General features: G+C 40.5%; 1 protein-coding gene across 3 annotated transcripts in view; it reads left to right on the top strand.

The window, feature by feature from the left end:
• Positions 1-386: 386 nt before the first annotated feature.
• Positions 387-27,566, top strand: part of rasgrp3 (RAS guanyl releasing protein 3 (calcium and DAG-regulated)) — an 83,373-nt gene continuing 56,193 nt past the window's right edge. Inside the window, exons 1-2 of one of the 3 annotated variants that reach the window (XM_062058973.1) lie at positions 387-514; positions 23,887-23,953. Coding sequence is in view for 1 of the 3 variants with exons in the window: in XM_062058972.1 (XP_061914956.1) it covers positions 15,424-15,449; positions 23,887-23,953 (93 nt within the window). In the remaining 2 variants the exon portion in view is untranslated. Of the gene's footprint in view, positions 515-9,692; positions 9,956-15,043; positions 15,450-23,886; positions 23,954-27,566 lie in introns of those variants that run through there. The other 2 variants (XM_062058974.1, XM_062058972.1) reach the window with 2 other exon arrangements.

Here is a 27,566-nt window from a genome sequence, read left to right as displayed (position 1 = left end):
CTGCTGAAATCTGTATCTCTGTAGCAATGGATCCCAATCTACCGATCCCTGGACGAGGAACTCTTAACTTGCATACGTGCACCAAGTGTCTTCAGCTGGGCTTTTATTTGGTTTGGCTTGCTGTCATTTGCACTACAGGATCACAATCCATTCTATTGTTCTAATCATTCTTCTCTATGTGTAACCTACTATAATTGTGTCCTATCAAATTGATTATGTCTTTTGGTAATCATCGGGTGAATCTGGGACCTCGGAGACTACATTTTTGCTATGACAATAAAGTTCCTTGAATATTATCATGCCAGTGGAGCAGAGGGGTTGGTCGCCTCCCACTACCTCTCTGAAGCCCACCCTGATGTCTGCACACTTAGTTTCCAGCAAAGTAACAATCTGTGAGCAGACGTGCGTGTGAAAGAGGGCGAGAGTACGTGTGGAAGTCTCCTCTCCGTGTGAGACTGCAGGATTATGATGGCGCACAAAGGAGAGGTTGCCAGTTGGAGAGGATTGGTAAAAGGTAAGCAATTATTGAATGGTGTGTTACAATAATAACAATAATAGCTGTGTTAGTTGAACAATTCCATAATGTTTTTCATACATGCTGTTAAATGTCATACCCTCGGTGTACTCCTACACAAAGATTGTGCCTGAGATTTGCTTTGCCTAAAGCAGGGGTGTCCAAAGTGCGACCCGGGGGCCATTTGCGGCCCGCAGGTAACATTTTAACGGCCCCGTGGCACATTCTAAAAATACGATTAAAAAAAATTAAAAACATGAAAAGTGGTATAAAAGAGCAAACAGGTGAAATGTCACAATAAAATGTTTCTTTCTTTAAAAAATAATAATGAACCAAAATCAATGTCATTATGAATTATTGACCTATTCAAGGCTCCAATTACGTCACATTAAATATTGCACTTTGAGACATTTTTGGGGGAAAATGTTGCATATTTTGTGTTTGCCATATAAAAAACTGAGCTGTTTTTTTAAAACAAGGGCCTAAAACGAACAAACAAAAAACATAAACAACAATAAAAGTTATAATTGACGGATGGATCTGAAGTTGATCTTGAGACTATTGTGATAAAAGTAAAAAAAAAAAATGTATGATTTATTTTTTAATACTTTACTGAGCAGGACCCTTTTGGATCCCCAATAATATTAGTTTGACTTTTCTTAATTTATTTTTTTAAGTGTCATTGCTCAAAAAATAATAATGAATCAATGGTGTTATGAGTTATGCTATGAGCGCCAATTATTATATAATCTCAAATATTCCACTTTAAAATATTATTGGGGGAAAATATTGCATATTTTGTGTTTTTTCCATAAAAAAACAGGGTTTTCTTTGACAAAAAGAGCATACAGCGTAAATCTTTAAAAAACAACAACTTTATATTGACAGATAGACCTAATGTTGATCTGGAGATTTAAACCTTGGATAATAATAACAATACTAAATAATGACACATTTTAAATATTTTTTTTACCTAAACCCTTTGGGGTCCCCAGGATCAAGCCTGAGTGGCGGCCTAAATGTATATTTTTTATACATATATTGTATTGGTTTTTAAAATAAAAAATATCAAAATAGCCCCCGCTTGCTTTGATATTTCAGTGTTTGGCCCTCAGCGGGAAAAGTTTGGACACCCCTGGCCTAAAGTGTTTGGCCCAAGTTAAATATATTTCATTTTATTTTTAATACCATGTCTTAACAAAATTCATTTGACCGCCTGAGACACGGAAAAGTACGTCGCCTTAGGTGAAAACAATATGCAATATAACAATAAGAACTAAGGGTGTCCTGATACAACTGATTCATGTTTGATATCCACATGGGAGCCTTGAGTACGAGCCGATATCAAAATTGAACAGATACGATATCGGCAGAATCCTACATGCTTTATTATTTTGTAGTGTGGAATGCTAGAAAAGGTGTTATCAAGTGAAATGAGTCAATAGGGAGTACAATGGCAGGTATGAAAAATACTAATCTATTTATAATTAACCGCCTGGAAAGGACAAGAGTCATTTTACTTGATGCTATAGTGTGCCAGAAACGTGGAGAGACAGTTTAAGGGACAGGTGATTAATTAGGGGTGCCCAAATTAGGGCCCGCCGGCCAAACTTGGCCTGTTGTGTCGTTTTGTTTGGCCCGCCAAATGTATTACATATTCATACCGACCGCTTTCAAGCTGCACAATCATTGATGGCATATCCGCAAGGCTACATTGTAAAAAAAATCAGTAGATTTTACTGTAGGAACCTGGCAGCTCAGTCGCCGAAAACCAATCAATCAATGTCAATCAATGTTTATTTATATAGCCCTGAATCACACGTGTCTCAAAGGGCTGCACAAGCCACAACGACATCCTCGGTTCAGAGCCCACATAAGGGCAAGGAAAAACTCACAACCCAGTGGGATGTCAATGTGAATGACAATGAGAAACCTTGGAGAGGACCGCAGATGTGGGTGACCCTCCCCTTCCCCCCTCTAGGGGAGACCGGATGCAATGGACGTCGAGTGGGTCTAGCATAATATTGTGAAAGTCCAGTCCATAGTGGATCTAACATAATAGTGAGAGTCTAGTACATAGTAAGATATCAAAATTGAAATGTATCGTAAAATGATCCTGTGGTACCATGTTTTCCATTAGAGCAGGGGTCGGAAACCTATGGCTCTGGAGCCAGATGTGGCTCTTTTGATGACTGCATCTGGCTCTCAGATAAATCTTAGCTGACATTGCTTAACACGATAAGAAATGAATAATTCCGCTGGTAATCACAGTATTAAAAGTAACGTTCAAAATATAAAACATTCTCATGCATTTTAATCCATCAATCAATCAATCAATGTTTATTTATACAGCCCTAAATCACAAGTGTCTCAAAGGGCTGCACAAGCCACAACGACATCCGTGGTACAGAGCCCACATAAGGGCAAGGAAAAACTCACAACCCCAATGGGACGTCCATGTCAATGACTATGAGAAACCTTGGAGAGGACCGCATATGTGGGTGAAAGTCCAGTCCATAGTAGATCTAACATATTAGTGAGAGTCCAGGCTATAGTGGGGCCAGCAGGAGACCATCCGTTTTCTACCGCACCTGTTGAAGAAGTCGCATTAACGGTAAGAAGTATTTTATTTGTTATTGGTTAGCTTCAGAATAACAATGTTATTAAAAATATTAAGATACTTATTATACTGTAAAAATGTTGGTCTTACTTAAAAATGCACGCATTTAGTTGTATTCAGTGTTAACATTTTTTATATGGCTCTCAAGGAAATAGATTTTACAATATTTGGCTCTCCTGGCTCTCTGAGTCAAAGAGTTAAAAGTTAAAGTACCAATGATTGTCACACACACACTAGGTGTGGCGAAATTATTCTCTGCATTTGACCCATCACCCTTGATCACCCCCTGGGAGGTGAGGGGAGCAGCGGGCAGGAGCAGTGCCACGCCCGGGAATCATTTTTGGTGATTTAACCCCCAATTCCAACCCTTGATGCTGACTGCCAAGCAGGGAGGTAATGGGTCCCATTTTTATAGTCTTTGGTATGACTCGGCCAGGGTTTGAACTCGCAACCTACCGATCTCAGGGCGGACACTCTAACCACTAGGCCACTGAGTAGGTTTAGGTTTAGGTAAAAAGGTTCCCGACCCCTGCTTTAGAGTAATGCACTGTAAAAATAGGGAATGTAGATTTGACATTAAAAAAAGTTGCAGCTCAGTCACCAGAATTTGGCGCCAAAAATAACAGTGGTACTGTTTTTCAATATATAGTAATGGACTGTAAAAGAAATTACCGTTGATTTTTCTGTAAAAAACCCCAAAAAACGGCAGCGGAGTCGCCAAAATATTACCTTGAAAATAACAAAGGTATTTTTTTTTCAATATACAGTAATTCACTGTAATAAAATGGCAGTAGATGTTACGGTAAAAACTGGCAGCTCAGTCACCAGAATTTCAACATCAAACAACAGTGGTAATGCTTTTCCGTTTACAGTATATTTAGTGTAAAAACCACGGTCTATTTTACGGTGAAATTCTGGCGATTGAGCTGCCAGTTTGTTTTTGTTTTTTACAGTAAAATCTGTATTTTTTTTGCATTTGAATTATAAACCCCTGCTCTACGTTAAAGTTGTGACTCTTTCAGGATCTATAGAGGAGGATAATTTTGGGTGCCATGCTTTGATTGATTGATTGATTGAAACTTTTATTTGTAGATTGCACAGTACAGTACATATTCCGTACAATTGACCACTAAATGGTAACACCCGAATAAGTTTTTCAACTTGTTTAAGTCAGGGTCCACGTTAATCAATTCATGGTCACGTGCTTCGTCCACGTCCTGTAATGAAAACCTCAATGCTTTGAAATTTTGCATCCTAATCTGTGTCGATAAAGTTTAAAAGCTATCGGATGGAAATCTGCAGAAAATGACCTTTTTGAATGTTTTGAGGTTAAAAAAGTACAAAAAAATATGCAGGGTTTAATGTTAACTCAATTAGGCACACAACTGTGTGACAGTCTCTACTACTTTACAATGAATTATTGCCAGCATGAAGCTAAATTCCTCACTTGTGGTAAAAACCGCTGTTTGTCCCGCGGCCCATTGGCACATTTTCACTTTGGCCCTTGGGGGAAAAACGTTTGGGCACCCTTGTGCTAAAGTTACAAAAAAGAGCACACATGGCGAAAATTATTCATGAATGATTATCCTTTTTATTATTATCAAAGTAACAGCAGGACATTTTAATGTATGTAGTTATTTCAGTTAACACAACCCATTAAAGTCAAAGGATTAAATTGCATAAAGAAAGAGACAATACTAGTAAGTGTAAACTGACTGGCATCAAACCTGAGTCCTCTGAATGATGCCAACTCAGTATGTGGCTCTGTCACACCAAATTTCTTCCCCTTACAAAAACCTCTCCCCCCTTTATTTACTTCCGGGGTCATTTCTTCTTACGTCATTTCCTCTTACTTACGTCATTTCCTCTTACGTCATTGACAACGATCGAAATGAACCCTGAAGTAGGAAAACGAATCAAAAATCGTTTAATTCTCCGTCCTGTACGGTAGTCAAATGTGCAATGAGTATTTGTTCACATATGCATTCCCAAAGTAACACGATTTATGGGAAACATGAGTGCTGACGTAAAAACAACGAATGAAACTAAAAAAATGTAAGTTCACATAAATGTCATTTTAATTTAGTTCACTTACACAGAGAACTAAAACAAACTGAATTTAACAAATAAATTTAGTTTTAATAAAGTTTGATAATGTTGATTGATAATGAATTAACTTATTGTACACTGTTATTCATTCCCGTATATGTCGATGAGTCAAATGTGCAGTCAGGAATATCATCAAGTTAATTTGTCCAATTAATACTTGTCCGATTAATACAGACGTTTTGTTAACGCTATATTATAAAAAATAACAAATAAATTAAAAAACAAGTATCCTTCCAGCGACGGGCAGTCAAAGCCGAAGTGCTATCATAAGAGGAAATGACGTAAGAGGAAATGACCCTGGAAGTAAATGGGGTGGGGGAAGGTTTTTGTAGGGGGAAGAAATTTGGCGTGACAGCTCCAACTCTTAAAAGGAGTGGGGTTTACCAACATACTCTTGCACAGCCATACTGGCTGGCCTCCATTACATCTTCTTTTTAATCATTTTATTAAAGAGATAAATCAATGTTGTTGTGCATAAAAATCAGGAACACATTTTCTGTAAAGCTGACAACTCAGTACACGCATTTATTTAGTTTTGACAGAGTTAAGCAGCATCACCCTAATAAAATACTTCATACATCTCACCAGACTGTCATGTAATTCAACTTAAAAAAAAGACCTTTAATTTAAAAAATGACTAATTTATTAGTATTACTATATTACAATTTTAATTGAAACATAACTAGTGAACATGTCTATTTTTTTAAACAGTAAAAATGTAAAATCTTCGCCTACTCGTTTAAGTCTTTCTCTCTTCAATAGCTGCAGTAAACATGACAATTATGTCAGTAAACAGCAGCTCTTAGTTGTTTTATTGTGGGTGTTTTTAGGGAAACTTGAGTAGCGACAACGTTTTCCGTGGCGCAAACTAAGGATGGGCGAAATGGCATAAAACCTATTTTACAAATTGTATTACAGCCTCTTGTGACAACCATATATGTCACAACATTTTATTTGGCATATAAATGATGATACAAGCATTTAAAAACAGGTTACAAAGGCTCCCGATTTGGCTGCTGATGTGCAGTATGTGGTAACATATTGCTTAATTTCCAGGTATATATTTTCTCAAAACTAATACTAATCTACTTGTTAATTTACTCTTAATATCGGGTTACTTTCTGTTGAAACATGGTTCTTTCTACACTTCTGTTAAAATGAAATAAACACTTATTCGTCTGTTGTTTCGATACTTCACATTAGTTTGAGGAGATACCACAAATTTGGATATTGATCAAATACCAAGTATATACACAGGGTCGGTCATACCATTGGTATGTGTTGAACCAAAAATACAAAAAACAAATCTGTCTGGAGCCACAACAATTAAAAGCCTTATATAAGTGTTAAAGGGTATGTGGGCTTGTATTAAGCCTCAGGGAGTTGAACGCCCCTGCCTTACATAGTTCCGGGTCACCCTTGGGCAAGGTGTAGCACCCGAATGCCCCCCCCATCAGGGTTACGATACCCCCCATGAAACAAAATAAAAGAGGATGCGTTACCCGGCCCGGAGGAAGCCCGGGGCCCTCCTCCGGAGCTAGGCCCGGAGGTAGGGCTCGTCAGCGAGCGCCTGGTGGCCGGGCTAGCCACGGAGCCCGGCCGGGCAAAGCCCGAAGAAGCTACGTGGACACACCATCTTCTCCGCCACGTGGGCCCACCACCCGCGGTCGGAACCAGTGGGGTCGGGTGCGCTGCCAAGTGGATGGCAGTGAAAGTGGAGGCTCTAGACGGACCAATTCGGGGCAGCAGAGGCTGACTTTCGGGACGTGGAACGTCTCTACGCTGGTGGGGAAGGAGCCTGAGCTGGTGCGGGAGGTGGAGCGCTACCGGTTGGATCTGGTGGGGCTTACCTCTACGCATAGCAAGGGCTCTGAAACCACACTCCTGGACAAGGGATGGACCTTGTTCACTTCTGGAGTTGCTCAGGGTGTGAGGGCACAGGCGGGTGTGGGGATACTCACGAGTCCCCGGCTGAGTGCCTGTACGTTGGAGTTCACCCCGGTGGACAAGAGGGTCGCCTCCCTTCGCCTTAGGGTTGGAGGGGGGAAAACTCTGACTGTTGTTTGTGCGTACGCACCAAACAAGAGTTCAGAGTATTTGGCCTTCTTGGATAACTTGCATGGGGTCCTGTATGGGGCGCCAGCAGGGGATTCCATAGTCTTGCTAGGGGACTTCAACGCGCACGTGGGCAATGACAGTGATACTTGGACTGGCGTGATTGGGAGGAATGGTCTCCCTGATCTGAACCTGAGTGGTGGATTGTTATTGGACTTCTGTGCTAGTCACGGACTTGCGATAACAAACACCATGTTAAAGCATAAGGATGCTCATAGGTGTACCTGGTACCAGAGCACCCTAGGCCAAAGATCAATGATCGATTTTGTAATCGTATCAGCTGATCTGAGGCCGTATGTTTTGGACACTCGGGTAAAGAGAGGGGCGGAACTGTCAACTGATCACCATCTGGTGGTGAGTTGGGTTAGATGGCGGGGGAGACCTCTGGACAGACCTGGCAAACCCAAACGTGTAGTGCGGGTGAACTGGGAACGTTTGGAGGAGTCCTCTGTCTGGAAGGACTTTAACTCCCACCTCCGGCAGGACTTCTCTGCCATCCCTGTGGCGGTTGGGGACATTGAACAGGAATGGGCAATGTTCAAAGCCTCTATTGCTAAAGCCGCAGCTGAGAGCTGTGGCCAGAAGGTCTTAGGTGCCTCAAGGGGCGGTAACCCTCGAACACCCTGGTGGACAGTGGTGGTCAGGGAAGCCGTCCGACTGAAGAAGGAGTCCTACCGGGGTATGTTATCCCAGGGGACTCCGGAGACAGTTGCAAGGTACCGACGGGCCCGAAGGGCAGCGGCCGTGGCTGTGGACGAGGCTAAGCAGAGGGTGTGGGAGCAGTTCGGGGAATCCATGGAGAAGGACTATCGGGCGGCACCAAAGCTGTTCTGGAAGACCATACGGCACCTCAGGAGGGGGAAGCAGGGAACCATCCAAGCTGTGTACGGCAAGGATGGGACTTTGCTGACTTCAAGTGAGGAAGTCGTAGGGCGTTGGAAAAAGCACTTTGAGGAACTCCTGAACCCAAATACATCAGATACACCCTCCCTGATAGGAGCAGGGCCTGAGGATGATGGGGGATCGACGTCGATCTCTCGGAGTGAAGTCACTGAGGTAGTTAGACAACTCCACAGTGGCAAAGCTCCGGGGGGTGACGAGATCCGTCCAGAAATGCTGAAGGCTCTGGGTGTTGATGGGCTGTCTTGGTTGATACGCCTTTTCAACATTGCGTGGAAGTCTGGGACAGTGCCGAGGGAGTGGCAGACTGGGGTGGTGGTTCCCCTTTTCAAAAAGGGGGACCAGAGGGTGTGTGCTAATTACAGGGGCATCACACTACTCAGCCTCCCTGGGAAAGTTTACGCCAAGGTACTGGCCAATGGTCGAACCTCAGATTCAAGAGGAGCAATGTGGATTCCGTCCTGGTCGTGGAACAACTGACCAACTCTTTACTCTTGCGGGAGTCCTGGAGAAGGCCTGGGAGTATGCCTATCCAGTCTACATGTGCTCTGTGGATTTGGAGAAGGCGTATGACCGGGTCCTCCGGGAGATCTTGTGGGAGGTGCTGAGGGAGTACGGAGTGAGGGGAACCCTGCTGAGGGCCATCCAATCTCTGTACAACCAAAGCGAGAGTTGTGTCCGGGTGCTTGGATATAAGTCGGATCCGTTTCCAGTGGGGGTTGGTCTCCGCCAGGGCTGCGCTCTGTCACCTACCCTGTTTGTGATTTTCATGGACAGGATTTCTAGGCGGAGTCGTGGCCATGGCGGAGAGGGTATACGTCTCGGGGAGCTAAGGGTTGCATCACTGCTGTTTGCAGATGATGTGGTCCTGATGGCACCTTCGGTTCGTGACCTTCAGCTCTCACTGGATCGGTTCGCAGCTGAGTGTTCAGCGGCTGGAATGAGGATCAGCATCTCCAAATCTGAGGCCATGGTTCTCAGCAGGAAACCGATGGTTTGTACAGTCCGGGTAGGGGACGAGACTCTGTCCCAGGTGGAGGAGTTTAAGTATCTCGGGGTCTTGTTCACGAGTGAGGGAAAGATGGAGAAGGAAATCAGCCGGAGAATCGGAGCAGCTGGGGCAGTATTGCAGTCTCTCTGCCGCACTGTTGTGACGAAACGAGAGCTGAGCCAGAAGGCAAAGCTCTCGGTCTACCGAGCTATCTACATTCCTACTCTCACCTATGGTCATGAAGTGTGGGTAATGACCGAAAGAATAAGATCGCGAATACAAGCGGCCGAAATGAGTTTCCTCAGAAGGGTGGCTGGCACCTCCCTTAGAGATAGGGCGAGAAGTGCAGTCACCCGAGAGAGACTCGGAGTAGAGCCGCTGCTCCTTCGCTTGGAAAGGAGCCAGCTTAGGTGGTTCGGGCATCTCGTGCGGATGCCTCACAAGCGTCTCCCTAGGGAGGTCCTCGTTGCACGTCTCACTGGGAGGAGACCCCGCGGCAGGCCAAGGACCAGATGGGGGGATTATATCTCCTCTCTGGCCTGGGAACACTTCGGGATTCCCCAGGAGGAAGTCGCAAATGTTGCTCTGGAGAGGGAAGTCTGGGGGTCTTTGCTGGAGCTGTTGTCCCCGCTACCCGATTCTGGATAAGCGGTTGAAGATGGATGGATGGATGGATATAAGTGTTATACTGAAGGCAACACATAATGTAAGTGTCTATATTAGCTATATTAGCCTACTATCAAAATGACATAAATCTTCGCTGACAGAAATATTGAAATTGTAATATTTATTCTACATATTTTTACAACAATATAAAACATTAGTACAATGGAGGCTTTTCAGAAGGTGAGATAACTCCTTGAAATTATTGGCTGAGAATGGCCAAAGCTATAGATGTGTGTGTCCAAGTTAAAGGAAACGTCAGGCTGTCTTCTTCTAATTGATTTATTACAATCTTTGCAAGCTGGGTAATGTTTGATGTGATCTATAACTGCACACAAACAACTATGAGAAATGCAGCCAATATTACATACAGATAATGTGTCATGAGACATGCAAATATAAATTAAATACACAGATGACATAAGTAAAGGAAATGAGCTCAATGGTGGCATAATGATGCAATATGTACACACAGCTAGCCTAAATAGCATGTTAGCATCGATTAGCTTGCAGTCATGCACTGACCAAATATGCCTGATTAGCACTCCACTCAAGTCAATAACATCAAAAAAAGTCACCATTGTGCATTCACGCACAGCATAAAAAGTTTGGTGGACAAAATGAGACAAAGAAAGAGTGGCATAAATCATGTCTTTCTGTGGTAGAGTCTGAGAAAGTTGTACATGTAAACCCACTGCGGTGAGTTCAAGGACTGCAAAAATTAGTAGTACAAAACGACGCTCGCCAAATATCCTCATCAGTGAAGCATGTTTAATACAAACAGTGGGATTTCTAACAATTAAGAAGGTTTGTGTCATGTTTGTCCTCCTATAGAAACCATATTAAAACAAAACATTTATTTTTCCCCCATCTTTTTCCATTTTCACACATTTTTGAAAAAGCTTCAGGGAGCTACAAAGGCGGCGCTAACGAGCCGCATACGGCTCCAGAGCCGCGGGTTGCCGACCCAATAGTGACACTGATACTTCTAATTTTCAGTATCTTTTAATGATTACATTTTTAAACACAATTTTAATCAGAAAAAACCCAGGATGGCGGTGTAACAATATCAAAGAAATATTTAAATTATTTCCTTAATAATTTTTATTACATAGAACATTTTTAATAAAGTCAATACTGCAACAAACTACTATTTGCTTTTAAATGCTTAGTTTGTAAACAATTACAATAATGCCAAAAATGTTTTTGTGTTAATATAAAAATATTAATCTAACATGTATTGATATTATACTTGGAATAGTTAGTTGTTGTTTTTTTACAGAAAAAACAACGGTCATTTCTTTTCCAGTCATTACTATACATTGAAAAACGGTACCAATGTCATTTTTGGCGCACAATTCTGGCGACTGAGCTGCAACTTTTTTAATGTCAAATCTACATTCCCTATTTTTACACTGCATTACTCTAATGCAGGAGTCGGCAACCCAAAATGTAGAAATAGCCATATTGGACCAAAAATACAAAAAATAAATCCTGCTGGAGCTGCAAAAAATTAAAAGGCCTCATATAAGTGTTATAATGAAGGCAACGCATGATGTAAGTGTCTATATTAGCTATTAACTATCAAAATGACAATTTTTCGCAGGCTGACACAAATCTTTGTTGATAGAAATGTTGAAATGTAATATTTATTCTACCAATTTTTGTAACATATGAAAACATTAGTAAAACACAGGCTTCTCAGAGGGTGAGATAACTCCTGGAAATGACTGGCTTAGAATGGCCAAAGGTATAGATGTGTGTGTCTAAGTAAAGGAAACATCAGGCTGTCTTCTTCTAGTGGATTTATTACAATCTTTGGCAAGCTGGGTAACGTTTGCTGTGGTCTGGAATAGCATGGCACACAAACAACTATCAGACATGCAACCATATATTACATACAGATAATGTGTCATGAGACATGCAAATATAAATTAAATACACGAAGGACAGATGTAAAGGAAATTAAATTAGCTCAAATAAACCTACAAACGAGTCATAATGATGCAATATGTACATACAGCTAGCCTAAATGTAGCATGTTAGCATCGATTAGCTTGCACTCATGCACTGGTTAGCACTCTAACAAGTCAATAACATCAACAAAGCTCACTTTTTGTGCATTCCCACACAGTTGTCGGACAAAATGAGACAAATAAGGAGTGGCATAAAACAAGTCTTTCTGTGGCAGCGTCGGAGAAAGTTGTACATGTAAACAAACTACGGTGCATTCAAGGACCGCCGAAATTAGTAGGTCAAAACGGCGCCCACCAAATACTCTAATCAGTGAAGCATGTTTAATGTAAACAGTGGGATTTCTAACAATTAGGAAGGTTTGTGTCATGTTTGTTCTCTTAAAGAAACAATATTTTTAAAAAATATATATTTTTTTTACCATCTTTTTCCATTTTTATAAATTTTTGTAAAAGCTCCAGGGAGCCACTAGGGCGGCGCTAAAGAGCTGCATGAGCCGAATGGGTTGCGGACCCCCGCTCTAATGGAAAACATGGTAATACAGGATCATTTTATGGTAAATTTCTGGCGACTACCATTACCATTAATTGATTAACATGGACCCCGACTTAAACAAGTTGAAAAACTTATTCGGGTGTTACCATTTAGTGGTCAATTGTATGGAATATGTACTGTACTGTGCAACCTACTAATAAAAGTCTCAATCAATCAATCAAAAGACTGAGCTGCCAGGTTCCTACAGTAAAATCTACTATGTTGATTACAATATAGCCTTGCGGATAATGCCATCAATGATTGTGCAGCTTGAAAGCGTTTGGTATGAATATGTATTATCTACTTTGGGCATAGAACATGTCCATTCATTAAAACAAAGTAAATATTCTTACTCCATGACAGCATGTCATTTCTGTCTCTACGCGCACATTTACAATCCATCCTCCGTACTGTAAATGGCGTGAATTAAACGACATGTGTTTATAACGTGGAGGCGAGCTTGCTGTGGGTGTGGACTTTCCACGATGAAGGTTGGCAGATACAGAAGGTATTAACGGGCGAGGAGCGATCGCAGTACAGTACGTTGTGTTGCGTGGGTTCAATCTGATTGCAGTGACCTTACAATCAACAACCTTCATTTGGCCCTTAATTGTGCCACCACACACACACACACACACACACACACACACACACACACACACACACACACACACTCACACACACACACACACACACACACTGAAGTGCTTTGAAAGAGCGAGACAATGAAAAGCTGGGCTCATATTCTTTTTGTGCAGCCAGGCAGCAGGATGTGGACTCAGTGTTTTTGTTTAGGCAGACATTTTTAGAAGGCCGGAGAGACAAAACAATGCAAGCGACGTCATCGGAGCACAGGGCTGACCCTCTCACAGAGAGGCAGAACAATGGAGGGACAAGAAGTGGGCAAGAATAACAAACTGCGGTGCAAGAGGAGAATGAGTCATCGAAGCAGTTAGGAAGCATGACTTCATTCACTGGCTCCAATTAGCATAAAGTTTGCAGGACTCTAAGACTAGTACACAAACAAATGGTAAAACACACACACACACACACACACACACACACACACACACATACACACACACACACACACACACACACACACACACACATTTCCTGCTTGGCCCTTGCCCGCCACCTTGTGTAGTACTTTCTATATTTACACCACCAACACTAGCAGGAAAGCCAAACTGGGAAAACAATGGCAGGAAGTCTAATGGCTGCGTGGACAAACACGTTACTTACTGAGATCAACTTCGAGTCAGACTAATGATTGGGGAAACCTTTTCACATTTGTGATGCCTTGTCGCTGTCATCTTGGAGATGGAAACATGAGTTTAAAAGTTGGCACAATCTATGACGAGGTAGCCAGCAGACACAAGACATTAAAGTTCAGTTCAGTTTCAGTTTATTTCGAACATGCATACAATTCAATGTAATTCATCACATATTTCCAGTTGTTTCATTACAGCATGTCCGGGAAGGAGTTGGAAGAAGCAGAGCTTATTTAATCCTACCCCTTTTCATACCATCACAATTTTATCCAATGTCCTTGTTCTCTGTGACAGAACAGTGAACAAATAAATAATAAACAAATAATATACCATAGTAAGTAAACACATATTAAATACATAAACAATCTTTGTCTAAAAAAAAAAAAAAAGTGTTCAAGATATTCATCATAATTCCTGTTCTGTGTACTTTGTGAACACTTGTAGTTTGAACAGTCTCTTAAACTGAATCATATTGGTGCTTTGTGTAATTTATTATTTGGTTAATCCATTCCATAATTTAATTCCACATACTGATATGCTAAAGGAGTTAAGTGTTGTACGCGCATACAGATGGTTTAAATTAGATTTTCCTCTAAGGCTATACTTCTCCTCTTTTGTTGAGAAGAATTGTTGTACATTCTTGGGTAGCAGATTATAGTTTGCTTTGTGCATAATTTTAGCTGTTTGCAAATGCACCAAATCGTTGAATTTCAATAATTGTGATTTAATAAATAAAGTGTTTGTATGTTCTCTATATCCAACATTATTTATTATTTTAATTGATCTTTTTTGTAACACAGTTAGTGAATGAAGCGCACTTTTGTGGTTGTTTCCCCATATTTCCCCAGGACCTTGTTGAATTAGGTCCTGACGTTGAGCAACTCAAACATACAGTAACGTTGAAACAACATGCTTTTTGACGACGTTTAATCAATGTTGGGTTCTGAGGTTGATTTGACCATTGAAATTTTGTCTTTTTCCAACCAATATTCTACAACACAAATACAACGTTGAAACAACATGCTTTTTGACGTTTATTCAATGTCAGTTTGTGACATTGATTTGACCATTGAAATTAGGTCATTTCCCAACCAACAACGTGGATCCAACGTCAGACATTAACGTTGTCTCAATTTACAAATACAACTATTTTGCAACGTTGTTTCAAAGTCCGTTTTAAAGGACATGTATGTATAATCAACGTTGTATTAGGGCTGTACGATATGGCCTTTTTTAAATATCGCAATATTTTAAGGCCATATCGCGATACACGATATATACAGTATCTCGATATTTTGCCTTAGCCTTGAATGAACACTTGATGCATATAATCACAGCCAGGGGCGCCGAAAAGGGGGGGTAAAGGAGACGGATTCTAGGGGCCCATGATGGAGGGGGGCCCAGAGAGGCCCCTAATGATGATGAAATTATAATACAGAAAAAATAATGACACTAAGTTATTAACTAACATATAATCACACATGTTTTATTTTCCATGTCCTGGTAACAATATCTTTATTTGTTTTGGAAGCATCAACACCTGCAGGGCCCTCCCTTCCCCCCCTCTATTTACGTAAAATGGTTCAGTCCGACTGGATCAGCTGCAGGTAGAGCACCGCGAATTGTCACAGACAAAGCGGAGGAGACAGCAGTATGCCTCAAAAATCAGGCAGCCAAAAAAGAAAGGAAAATAAAATAAGAGAGGAGAAGGAGATGAAGGGTCGACAATATGTCACCCAATATTTCCAAAAAAAGGTGGGTTTGTTAGTTGTGGTGGAAAGTTATGCATATTAACTTTGTCCCTGTCTGTGGTAATAAGCTAGCTCACTTTTCTCACCATGTTAGCTCAAGAAAACTCTGATTTTTTAAATTTTACTGCTATATTAGTTAAATAATCAATCCAGTCAAACATTTATCAAGCTGTTCTTATTCAATAATAGTTGATCTCCCCTCTGTCAAAATGATGCCTCATTCTGAACAGAGTCTGGTAAATATATATATAATATAACAGATATATTATATATATATTTACCATTCTTTCATATATTAAGTTCTACTTAAATTATGAATAATCATATATGGCCATTTTGTATTCTGATGGCGTTTTTGTTTTTGCTGAGATTTTTTTCTCTCCACTGATTATAATTGCTATTTTTTCATGGAAGAGTTTATTTCCAATTTAAGAATCAGTGGTGCAGCAAATAAAAGACTCAAAACGAATTCCATTGTATTCAGAGTGCTCAGTTCTTCCCCTACTGTACATGTCAACTGTGATGCTGTTCTTCTTTCAAAAATATGGTAATGATAGTCAAAAATACCATTAAAATGCATAATTGTATGTAGAATAGCATCAAAAAATGTTGCCGCTGTGTTGGGGGCCCTGTAAAGATTATTTTCATGGGGCCCAAAATCCCTAGCGGCGCCCCTGTTTGTATGTTCTCTATATCCAACATTATGTATTATTCTAATTGATCTTTTTTGTAACACAGTTAGTGAATGAAGCGCACATTTGTAGTTGTTTCCCCATATTTCCCCAGGACCTTGTTGAATTAGGTCCTGACATTGAGCAACTCAAACATAACGTTGAAACAACATGCTTTTTGACGACGTTTAATCAACATTGGGTTCGGAGGTTGATTTGACCATTGAAATTTGGTCATTTTCCAACCAATATTCTACAACACAAATAAAACGTTGAAACAACATGCTTTTTGACGTTTATTCAATGTCAGTTTGTGACGTTGATTTGACCATTGAAATTTGGTCATTTCCCAACCAACAACGTGGATACAACGTCAGACATCAACGTTGTCTCAATTAGAATAGAATAGAATATAATAGAAAGTACTTTATTGATCCCTGGGGGAAATTCAGCACCACAGTTCGCTCACAATAAACAATAAACACTTAAGTATTTTTTTTACATGTGAATAATATAAATACAGTCTATTATATAAATACAATTTACAAATACAACTATTTTGCAATGTTGTTTCAAAGTCCGTTTTAAAGGACATGTATGTATAATCAACGTTGTTTCAAATTCTTGTGCCTGCTGGGTATGTACAATGTGTTTGGATATGGGAACGCTTTGCTTTATTTGGAACACATTTAAATTGAAAAACTGTCTTACGCGACTCCATTTGTGCCAAAAAATAATATTTGCACCTTCTCACTTTTCTTACGGTCAAACATTGCGGCGAACAGACTAGTCTGTTTGCCCGCGTGTCACTCCACAAAATGGAGTACCCAGACAAAGAATCCCACGCACTGAGTAGTCGACAGTGTTTCCCACAAAATGGCTGCAGGGACATCCAGATATAAGACATCCTCTTCTCATTTGCATACTGGCTATGACGTATGGTCGTATGTATATATATATATATATATATATATATATATATATATATATATATATATATATATATATATATATATATATATATATATATATATATAAAAGAAACACACACACACAAAGACAAACGTTTGTGTTATTATTAGTTATACAGTAAGTAGTGGCGTTTCGATACAACTTTATCATTTACGATACGGTACCGATATTGGAGCCTTGAGTATTGCCTGATACCAATATTGATCTGATCTCAGCAGAAATCATACATCGACAGTACTTTTCTTATTTGGTATTGTTGAATTATAGACAAGGTTTGATCAAGTGAAATTAGTAAAAAAGAGAACAATGGTAGATATGAAGAATGCTAACTTATTTATTTTCAACTTCCCACTCCCAAAGACACTAAATTGGCCCTAGTGTGTGAATGTGCGTGTGATTGTTGTCTATCTGTGTTGGCCCTGTGATGAGGTGGTGACTTGTCCAGGGTCTACCCCGCCTTCCATCCGAATGCAGCGGGGATAGGCTCCAGCACCCCCCCGCAACCCCGAGAGGGACAAGCGGTAGAAAATGGATGGATGGATTGATGGATTGATGAATGTCTAAAATGGACTTAAGACTTTCTTTTAGTTGAAATGGAATGGTATTTGTTTCAGTCACTATAATTCATGATGTTAAGTTTAAATTGAATGATGCGGACACATTTGTTACTGGACACTTTCTAACACGTTTCTGCCTTGGAGACTTTGTATGTGTAAGTAATATGCAACTATAATTATTTGATACTTGTTTGTATTGACAAATACGCTGTTTTAGACTGCACTATTGTCCAATTAAGGACATTTATTACGAGTGTCTAGCTTGCGTGCTATTGTGTGCTTAGCCGTTGTGTAGCTGCCAGCCTACCATATTTCCTTTTTGTAAATGACTTGACTAAAATACAAGAAAAGATCAACCTTGTATGCTCATTGTAGGACATTTAGCTGCTAACTGCAAAAATCGGGCCAAAATTCTGATTTAAAAAAAAAAGATTTGAATCTGAAAAAAACAGAATCTCACAAGTCAAAATCTATGAATATGAAAAATTAAAATAAAAAATGTATTGTAAAGAATTACTAGAGTGAGTGAATCATATTTGTATCCAACCTGATTAAAATGTGCCCATTGTTATTTTGAATACAGTGATGTCTTTTTCAAAATTCAAGATCAAAACGAGGTTTTTCGATTCAACAATTTTTTTCAAGCAATAATTGCATTAAAACTAATGAAAGTGTGAAGGTTTTAACCGGCCATGGAGGCGGTGTTGTCAGTGTTTTCAACAACATCAGACTTGAGTGAACACAAGGTCAATGTAACATCTGCCCGCAGCATTCAACTGAACACAAATCCAAACATTTCTTTCTCCTTGCGGGAAAAGGCGGCTAAACAACCACCTGATGGATTGTAGTTAGTCACTCCAACTCCAGATAATAGGAATTAATCTACTGAAATCTTAAATTTATTTTACAAAAACACATTTTACAGAGAATAATAATAATTTTACATGCAGAAAACAATGTGGAATACATATTAATGATGAACGAAATGTACAAAAGAACATTTAACATCACTTTTAACTTTATGGAACACTCCTGTTGGCAAAGACGACGATAATTAGAGAAAGAGGAGGGGAAGGGACAAGTCCCACTACTTCTCAATTATTTTCTGTTACACCCCCCCTTGGAAGAAAGAAAACATTTCGTAATTTTAAATATATTGTAAACAGTAGAATTGTAATGTCCAGCATTCCAATTGTTGAATGTATTTATAATTAGCTTAAATTGCAAAAAATAATGTTGGGGAATCTGTGGTGGGCTCTCCTATTTCTGGGGCTGAGGTTGCCAAGGTAGTTAAAAAGCTCCTTGGTGGCAAGGCCCCGGAGGTGGATGAGATCCGCCCGGAGTTCCTTAGGCTCTGGATGCTTTGGGGCTGTCTTGGTTGACAAGACTCTGCAGCATCGCCTGGACATTGGGGGCGGTACCTCTGGATTGGCAGACCGGGGTGGTGGTTCCTCTCTTTAAGAAGGGGAACCGGAGGGTGTGTTCCAACTATCGTGGGATCACACTCCTCAGCCTTCCCGGTAAGGTCTATTCAGGTGTACTGGAGAGGAGGTTACGCCGGATAGTCAAACCTCGGACTCAGGAGGAACAGTGTGGTTTTCGTCCTGGTCGTGGAACTGTGGACCAGCTCTATACTCTCGGCAGGGTCCTTGAGGGTGCATGGGAGTTTGCCCAACCAGTCTACATGTGCTTTGTGGACTTGGAGAAGGCATTCGACCGTGTACGGGAAGTCCTGTGGGGAGTGCTCAGAGAGTATGGGGTAACGGACTGTCTGATTGTGGCGGTCCGCTCCCTGTATGATCAGTGTCAGAGCTTGGTCCGCATTGCCGGCAGTAAGTCGGACACGTTTCCAGTGAGGGTTGGACTCCGCCAAGGCTGCCCTTTGTCACTGATTCTGTTCATAACCTTTATGGACAGAATTTCTATGCGCAGTCAGGGCGTTGAGGGTACCTGGTTTGGTGGCTGCAGGATTAGGTCTCTGCTATTTGCAGATGATGTGGTCCTGATTGCTTCATCTGGCCAAGATTTTCAGCTCTCGCTGGATCGGTTCGCAGCCGAGTGGGAAGCGACTGGGATGGGAATCAGCACCTCCAAGTCCGAGTCCATGGTTCTCGCCCGGAAAAGGGTGGAGTGCCATCTCCGGGTTGGGGAGGAGATCTTGCCCCAAGTGGAGGAGTTCAAGTACATCAGAGTCTTGTTCACGAGTGAGGGAAGAGTGGATTGTGAGATCGACGGGCGGATCGGTGCGGCGTCTTCAGTAATGCGAACGCTGTATCGATCCGTTGTGGTGAAGAAGGAGCTGAGCCGGAAGGCAAAGCTCTCAATTTACCGGTCGATCTACGTTCCCATCTTCACCTATGGTCATGAGCTTTGGGTTATGACCGAAAGGACAAGATCACAGGTACAAGGGGCCGAAATTAGTTTCCCTGCGCCAGGTGGCGGGGCTCTCCCTTAGAGATAGGGTGAGGCTGTCATCCGGGAGGAGCTCAAAGTAAAGCCGCTGCTCCTCCACATCGAGAGGAGTCAGATGAGGTGGGTCGAGCATCTGTTTAGGATGCCACCCGAACGCCTCCCTAGGGAGGTGTTTCGGGCACGTACGACCGGTAGGAGGCCACGGGGAAGACCCAGGACACGTTGGGAAGACTATCTCTCCCGGCTGGCCTGGGAACGCCTCGGGATCCCCCGGGAAGAGCTGGACGAAGTGGCTGGGGAGAGGGAAGTCAGGGCTTCCCTGTTTAGGCTGCTGCCCCCGTGACCCGACCTCGTATAAGCGGAAGAAGATGGATGGATGGATGGATGGATGGAAATGAGTGGGCTAAACTGCCGTTTTGTTTTGTATTAATTTATTGAATAAATATATTAAGAATAACAGTTGAATTGTAATGTATGGCACTCAAATTGTTTGTAAATTAATTGCTTGTTGATGTTTTTATTTGTTTCTGTATTGTGTAGTTATAATTATATGCTTTTACTTGTAATTCTAACGAGTTTGTGGACCCCAGGAAGTCTACTGGGTTGTTGTGGCAACCAGCTAATGTAGATCCTTAATAAATAAAAAATTAAAGAAATTAAAAACAAATAAAGCATTACAATTGTTGAATGGATTTAAAATATATATATTTTTAAAAGACCTACCTTACCTGTACACTGCCCTTTTGTTCTTAGCTTTTTTTTCTGTAAATTCATTGACAACATTTTTTTAAAACAGTTGAATTGTAATATCTGAGTATTACAATTGTTAAACTGATTTAAACGTTGCTTTAATGTAAAAAAAAAAAAAAAAAAAAAAAAAAAAAAGGTTGTACTGGTATTTTGCTGGTAGCAGAATTTCCCTAGCTTGTTTTTGATAAATATGTGTGGAAATAGTGTAAGAACAGTTGAATTGTACTACTTGATACCCTATTAAAGTAATACAACTTTTAAATGCATTCAAAAGGAGCTTTAATGGCAAAAAAAATATATAAATTAATTGAACATACAGTATATATAAAAATCAGTTGAATTGTAATAATTGACACCCTATCAAAGCATTACAATTGTACAATGAATTTAAAATGAACTTTAACGGTAAAAAAAAGAAGCTTTTGTAAATAATTTAGCTAACCTATCACACTGCCATTTTGCTAGCTTTAGATTGTTAGCTTTTTTCTGTGAATGTATTGAAGATATAGAGTAGAAACAGTTGGATTTTAATATTTGACACCCAATTTAGCCATGACATTTGTTAAAAGGATTTAAAATGAACTTTAATGAATACACATTTTGGAAATTAGCTATCTTACATGCCAGGCTGCCATTTTGGGGAATATCTTGTGACTGTCACATGACAAGCACTCCTTAATGTTTCCTGCACTTCACTTGGCAAAGGACGCTTTTTAACATTTGTAAAATGTTACTGATAAAAGTGAAACTGGACTCTTTTTTGGAATTTTGCCTATCGTTCACAATCACTATGAGAGACAAGAAGACAAAAGGTTTTAGTTTTTTTTGGATTCTACCATGTATAAAATGGCTCGTTCTAGGCAGCTGGCAATGCAGCTAATGGGAGCAATCAATTCTACCACTAAATCACTTTCAAAATGCATTCAATAACCGTCAACAATACTTGAATGTTATAATAACCAAACTGTAGCAACATTGTTATTTTTGGAGTGAACACTGAGGAACTATTTTTCTAGCGTACTAACACATTGCCATGCTACGGTATGATCCGTAAAAGCTAACAACGGAAAAAGATAAACTAGCTTCTACGACAAAACGAAACACATTTGAGTTTGTAATGTACAACACTGCGATAAGACACCAATCAGTACAGTATCTGTAAAGTATTAGCCCACATTTCATGTTTTGTTTGTGCACTGCCGAGTTAGCCAGACAGCATATGTACTGTAGTTCTAATGACACGCATGACGTGCTGCGTGTATCATGATTGATGTGAAAATGTGACTCACTCGATTGACAGCAGGTTTGGTCCAGATGGCCGGGGATATTTTTTCAGATTTATTTAGGATGAGCACTCAAACAGCTTGTCTCCAAATTCCACATTTGCAGCTTTTTGTCTTGTCACTCTTTCAGCTTCCGTCCCCTCCAACGTTTCACTTTCTTCTTTGTGCTCGCTTCTACAAGCAGCAGTTCATCCCCCGTTCATTCACGGTTGTGAATCCCCTTTTGTCTATAAATAGTCGTCTTCGTTGTTGTTTGTTACCAAGTCTGCCATGATTCGAGCACACATATGCAATTTGTTTCCGGAAGTAGGGACACACCGTTGTTGCCGGAAGTCAGACGTGCGCTGCTCTGGAAATGGAAATCAATGCGCGGCATTAATTAAAATGACCAAATACGGTAAATATGGTACATATTAGATACTGTTGTGAACGTGTTTGTTACTACATTATATATAGACTTGCAGTGTGTATATGAAATGTTGATGGAGGGTTTTGAAGTTGTTTTAGAGGGCTTTAGCCGCATCTTCAAAGCGTTTTTTAAAATCTTTAAAAAAAAAATCCTAATAAAAAAAAAAAACGTGTGTTCTTGTCTCTCATAATGATTGTGAACGATAGGCAAAATACCAAAACAAATGCAGTTCCCCTTTAAGTGTGAAGTTTGTATGATTGATAAATGCTGTAGTGGCTGCTGTTGGCAGGAGTTCTGTGCTCTTGTGTCATCCTTTTGTGTTTCCCTCTTGTTTTCATGTGTTATTATACATATATATTTTTTTGCCTTTTGATTCGGGACCCTTTGGGACTGTGTGACAAGGGGTGGCACTTTCGTGACTTCAGTGGTGCTTTTTTGTGGACTTCTGGATCTGCCTCCCGGGAGCCTTTTGGCCAAGGAGACCAGCTGCTGGGTCTCTGCCACACCAGAGTTCGTTTGGAGAGACTGGAGGAGATGCAGATGAAGAGACAGGGCTGCGGAGCTAGCAATGAGCGCCGGGACGGACAGGCTTCACAGTGTCTTGGCTGAATGAGCAGGTATCAGACACCTTGGTCTCCTTAAACGTATCCTCGCTCATCCATGCGGACTGGACACTGGCCAAGTTAGTGGGCCAGTGTCTTGGTTGCTTTGTTGGGTCTGCTCCTGCCTCTGGCCATGCTCCCTCCACCCCAGCAGACGATGGCGTGGAACACCGCAGAGGCCACCACAGTGTATATGTTTCTTTTACTTTTTATTCATAGCTGCATGTAGAAGTGGCTGGTTGCATCAGCTCTGCTCTTTTAATGTCTTTAATGTCCTTTGTGTTCTTTGATGTTTCCCCCTTACACACATGTAAGAGGGATGTGTATGGCTATGAGTTGTTTTTTCCCTTGGCCTCAGTCTGGACCCAGGCTTTGACCGATTTTATTTTTTTCTTCTCATTGTTTACCCGTATCTCACCTTTTTAGTAAGGGGCGCCGGAAGTTGGCAGACCCGTCAGCGATCCTGTTCTGTCTCTCTGTAATGTTTGTCTGATCTTGAATGGGATTGTGCTGAAAATTGTAATTTCCCCTCAGGGATTAATAAAGTATTTCTGATTCTGATTCTGATTCTGAAATGTGCTGCTATTGCATTAACACATACCGTGTACGCAAAGATAGACTTATTATTATTCAAGTTGATTTTCGTGTGTGTGCGTGCGCATGCTTGAGTGTGTGTGTGTGTGTGTGTGTGTGTGTGTGGTCACATGGCTGCAATGCTGCAGTGTTTACTAACAAGAGGAGGAGGGCATATTGTCTAATCTACTCTGTGCTCTATTGCCTGGCAGCTTGGTGCGTGTAAAAGCAGATATCTCTGTGAAGGAAACCCTTGACCGGCACGCTGCTTATCACTGGGTAAGGTCATTCTATACACTACATATACATATACATATGTAAATGTGTGTATATATACCTGTATATATATACTGCATATATTATATGCAGGAAAGTTGGTGTTACATTGCAAAGGGTGTGTCAGTCTCTCTTAGATAGTTTTGTGACAATATCCAAAATGGTGCAGCTGTTTAGTAATTATTAAGGTTGTTGATCACATTGATTATAAACTAGATTTAATGTAAATTGAAGTGAATGAGTGTAAAAAAAGAAGAAGCAACGCTAAGAACTTCTACACACTCAGCATCAAGGCCCATATTTTACACCCGCGTATGGCAAAACTTTTGAGTTCCGTCACTGTGGACCCGATGCAAGTTGACAATGAGATGTGTTGTGGACAGCCAAAGCGGGAAAAGACACGGTGCCTCTCATGACTTGTGATGGTGAAGGCTATTTACAAGCACAGCTGACTGCACATTGTTGCTTTAAATAGACCCTGAAGTGTGGCAGGGCCCAACATACAGACGCCGAGTGTTCTTTAAGGCTCTCTAAATGTGCACGTACGAAAGCGTGCTGGGAACAAGCACACAGTGACGCGTCTGTGAACCGGCGGCGGAGACACAGTGACCCATTGTCGGTAGCAAAGCACAAGTCATGCTAAAGGGCACAGCTGACTCTGACATCCGCGGAAATAAAACATGACTATGTTAAATTGTAGCACCATTTTATGAATAACCGCTGATTACATTCAATCTTTGAATACTGACTTACGAACTGAGATCCAGTAGTTGTACTCGAGTGAGAGTACCGTTACTTTCGGGTAATGTGACTCAAGTGCAGTAAAAAGTCGTCATCAAAATAATGACATGAGTAAGAGAAAGTAAGTATTCTGGAAAAACTACTAAAGGACTTGGTGAGTAACTTCTCATTTATTTCGTAGATATTTTCTTAATGGTACTTGCACTACAACTGTAGTTTGTGTTTGTGTGTGTGTGTACGTGTGCGTGAAAGAGACACACTAATACGGCATGTGCTACAAAAGATGCACCTTTTACAGTCATTTTATAACAGAGCTAATGTTAGCATATGTGCAGCTAAAACATAAAAAAACCATCAACAACATGTGAACGTTTCCACTGTCACAGATGACAGCACATGATAAATTTTTATTTTTCATGGTTTGAGTTCTCATGGCTCATTGAAGAGTTGCACTGCTTCGTCTGACATCATATCACTTTTTACAGTGTGTAGTTTGAGTGTGGTCATGTGACTGCCAGGCTTTGTTTGATCAATGAAATGGAGTCAAAGGTCACTAATGCTTATGTTGGATTGGTGAAACGGGGTCATGTGACAGTGCCTGCTGGAAGAGGTCTCTCTAACAAATCAAATGAATATGCTTTTGCAAGCAGTAATAAATAATTATCAATAAATATAATAATGATATAAAGAAATGTTCTAAAAAGTCAGGTAAGTAGCGTTTCTTCTTCACAAAAATATTCACGTAAAAGTAAAAAGTAAGTTGTATTAAAAGTACTCTTACAAGTACAATTCATCCAAAAAGCTACTAAATCTAGCGCGTTACTACTCGACACCTTTTTAGCCATGGACCCGAGTGAGCCACATGACATTTTTTTAACAACAAATACAACTAAATGCGTTAAGCAATTTTATATGCTGATTGTTTTTTTACATTAGTATAATAAGTCTAAATGTATTCTTCACAACAACATTGTTATATTCAAGCAAACTTGTAATTCTTACCTTTAATGCAATTTCTGGTGCTGCATTGTTTTGCTGATGACTTTGTCGTCGGGTCGATACGTGGCGAGGTCAAGCTTCGTGCAGGCGTTGAGGCTTGCATCTGTTAAATGGGATTGTAGCCTGATTTTGTTTCAGATGTGAGAATATTTTAAGGCGCTAAGATTTTTTTCTGCGAGCCAAATGCAGTCATCAAAAGAGCTACATCTGGCGTGCAGACCACAGGCTCCTTACCCCTGGCCTAGAAGAACACTTGAAATGTGTTCAAATGTTTCTAATAACACATCTAGCGAATCTTAAGCCTTGATTACACTCCTGCGTAAGACACTATGCCTTCAACTCCAACGCCGGTGTCAAACCTTTGATATTTCTTCGTCTGGCTGTTTTTAGAGTCAACTAAATGAGCAACCACTACTTTTTCTCACCTCTTAGATTGCTATTAAAGCTGGAACCAATTTATGTGGTACAATGTATTCACTTTCAATACTATACCAATGTTGGTGTCTTGAGTTTTGGTCCATACCAAATATCACAACCTTTATTTAACCAGATAAGAAACCCATTGAGATCAAGATCTCTTTCACAAGGGTGACCTGGCCAAGAAGTCAACAGCACATGTCACAGAGCAGTTTCAGAAAAGTAATACGTTAAGACATACATTTTAAAATGCATAAAAGAGAACTGGAGAACAATAAAGATTTACACCTTTTAAAAACACAGGTACGGTGCAAACGTCTCTCGCTGTCTGTCCCTCAGGATAGAATGGAAGGCTCCAAATAGAAGTAGTTCAGAGAGTTTCAGTTTTGTCTGCAATGCATTCCATGCCATAGGGGCAGCAATGCCAAAAGCTCTTTTGCCAAATTCAGTCCGTACATGGGGAACAGTTAAAACATACAAATTGTTAGAGCGTAATGCATAAGGGCTATTTTTTTCTTTGTAACTAAGTACACAAGTATGGAAGCATAAAACCTAAAAAAGCCTTATAAATGATAGTCAGCCAATGTGTGTATCTGCGTGCACTCCATGAAGATAAGTCTGATTTCACATACAGTTGACAGTGGTGGGTGCGACTACGACAGCCAGTAACAAATCTTGGTGCTGAGTGAAAAACAGAGTCCAAGGACTGGAGGCATTTAAATGAAGCACTAAAATAAAGCACGTCTCCACAATCAATTATAGGCGAGATAGTTGCTGTCACCAATTTTTTTCTGACTTTAAGAGAGAAGCAGTTTTTATTTCTAAAAAAGAAACCAAGCTTTACCCTAAGCTTAGAGACCAAGTTGTTAATATGGGCTTTAAAGGCCTACTGAAAATATTTTTTTTATTTAAACGGGGATAGCAGATCCATTCTATGTGTCATACTTGATCATTTCGCGATATTGCCATATTTTTGCTGAAAGGATTTAGTATAGAACAACGACGATAAAGTTCGCAACTTTTGGTCGCTGATAAAAAAAAGCCTTGCCTATACCGGAAGTAGCGTGATGTCACAGGAGGAAGGATTCCTCACAATTCCCCATTGTTTACAATGGAGCGAGAGTGATTCGGACCGAGAAAGCAACGATTACCCCATTAATTTGAGCGAGGATGAAAGATTCGTGGATGAGGAACGTTAGAGTGAAGGACTAGAGAGGCAGTGCAGGGTGTATCTTTTTTCGCTCTGACCGTAACTTAGGTGGATTCCACACTCTCTCCTTTTTCTATTGTGGATCACGGATTTGTATTTCAAACCACCTCGGATACTATATCCTCTTGAAAATGAGAGTTGAGAACGCGAAATGGACATTCACGGTGACTTTTATCTCCCCGACAATACATCGGTGACGCACTTTAGCTACTGAGCTAACGTGATAGCATCAGGCTCAAATTCAGATAG

The sequence above is a fragment of the Entelurus aequoreus genome, linkage group LG09 (assembly GCF_033978785.1).
Source record: "Entelurus aequoreus isolate RoL-2023_Sb linkage group LG09, RoL_Eaeq_v1.1, whole genome shotgun sequence".
Classification (NCBI taxonomy): domain Eukaryota; kingdom Metazoa; phylum Chordata; class Actinopteri; order Syngnathiformes; family Syngnathidae; genus Entelurus; species Entelurus aequoreus.
This window is presented reverse-complemented; position numbering and strand designations above follow the sequence as displayed.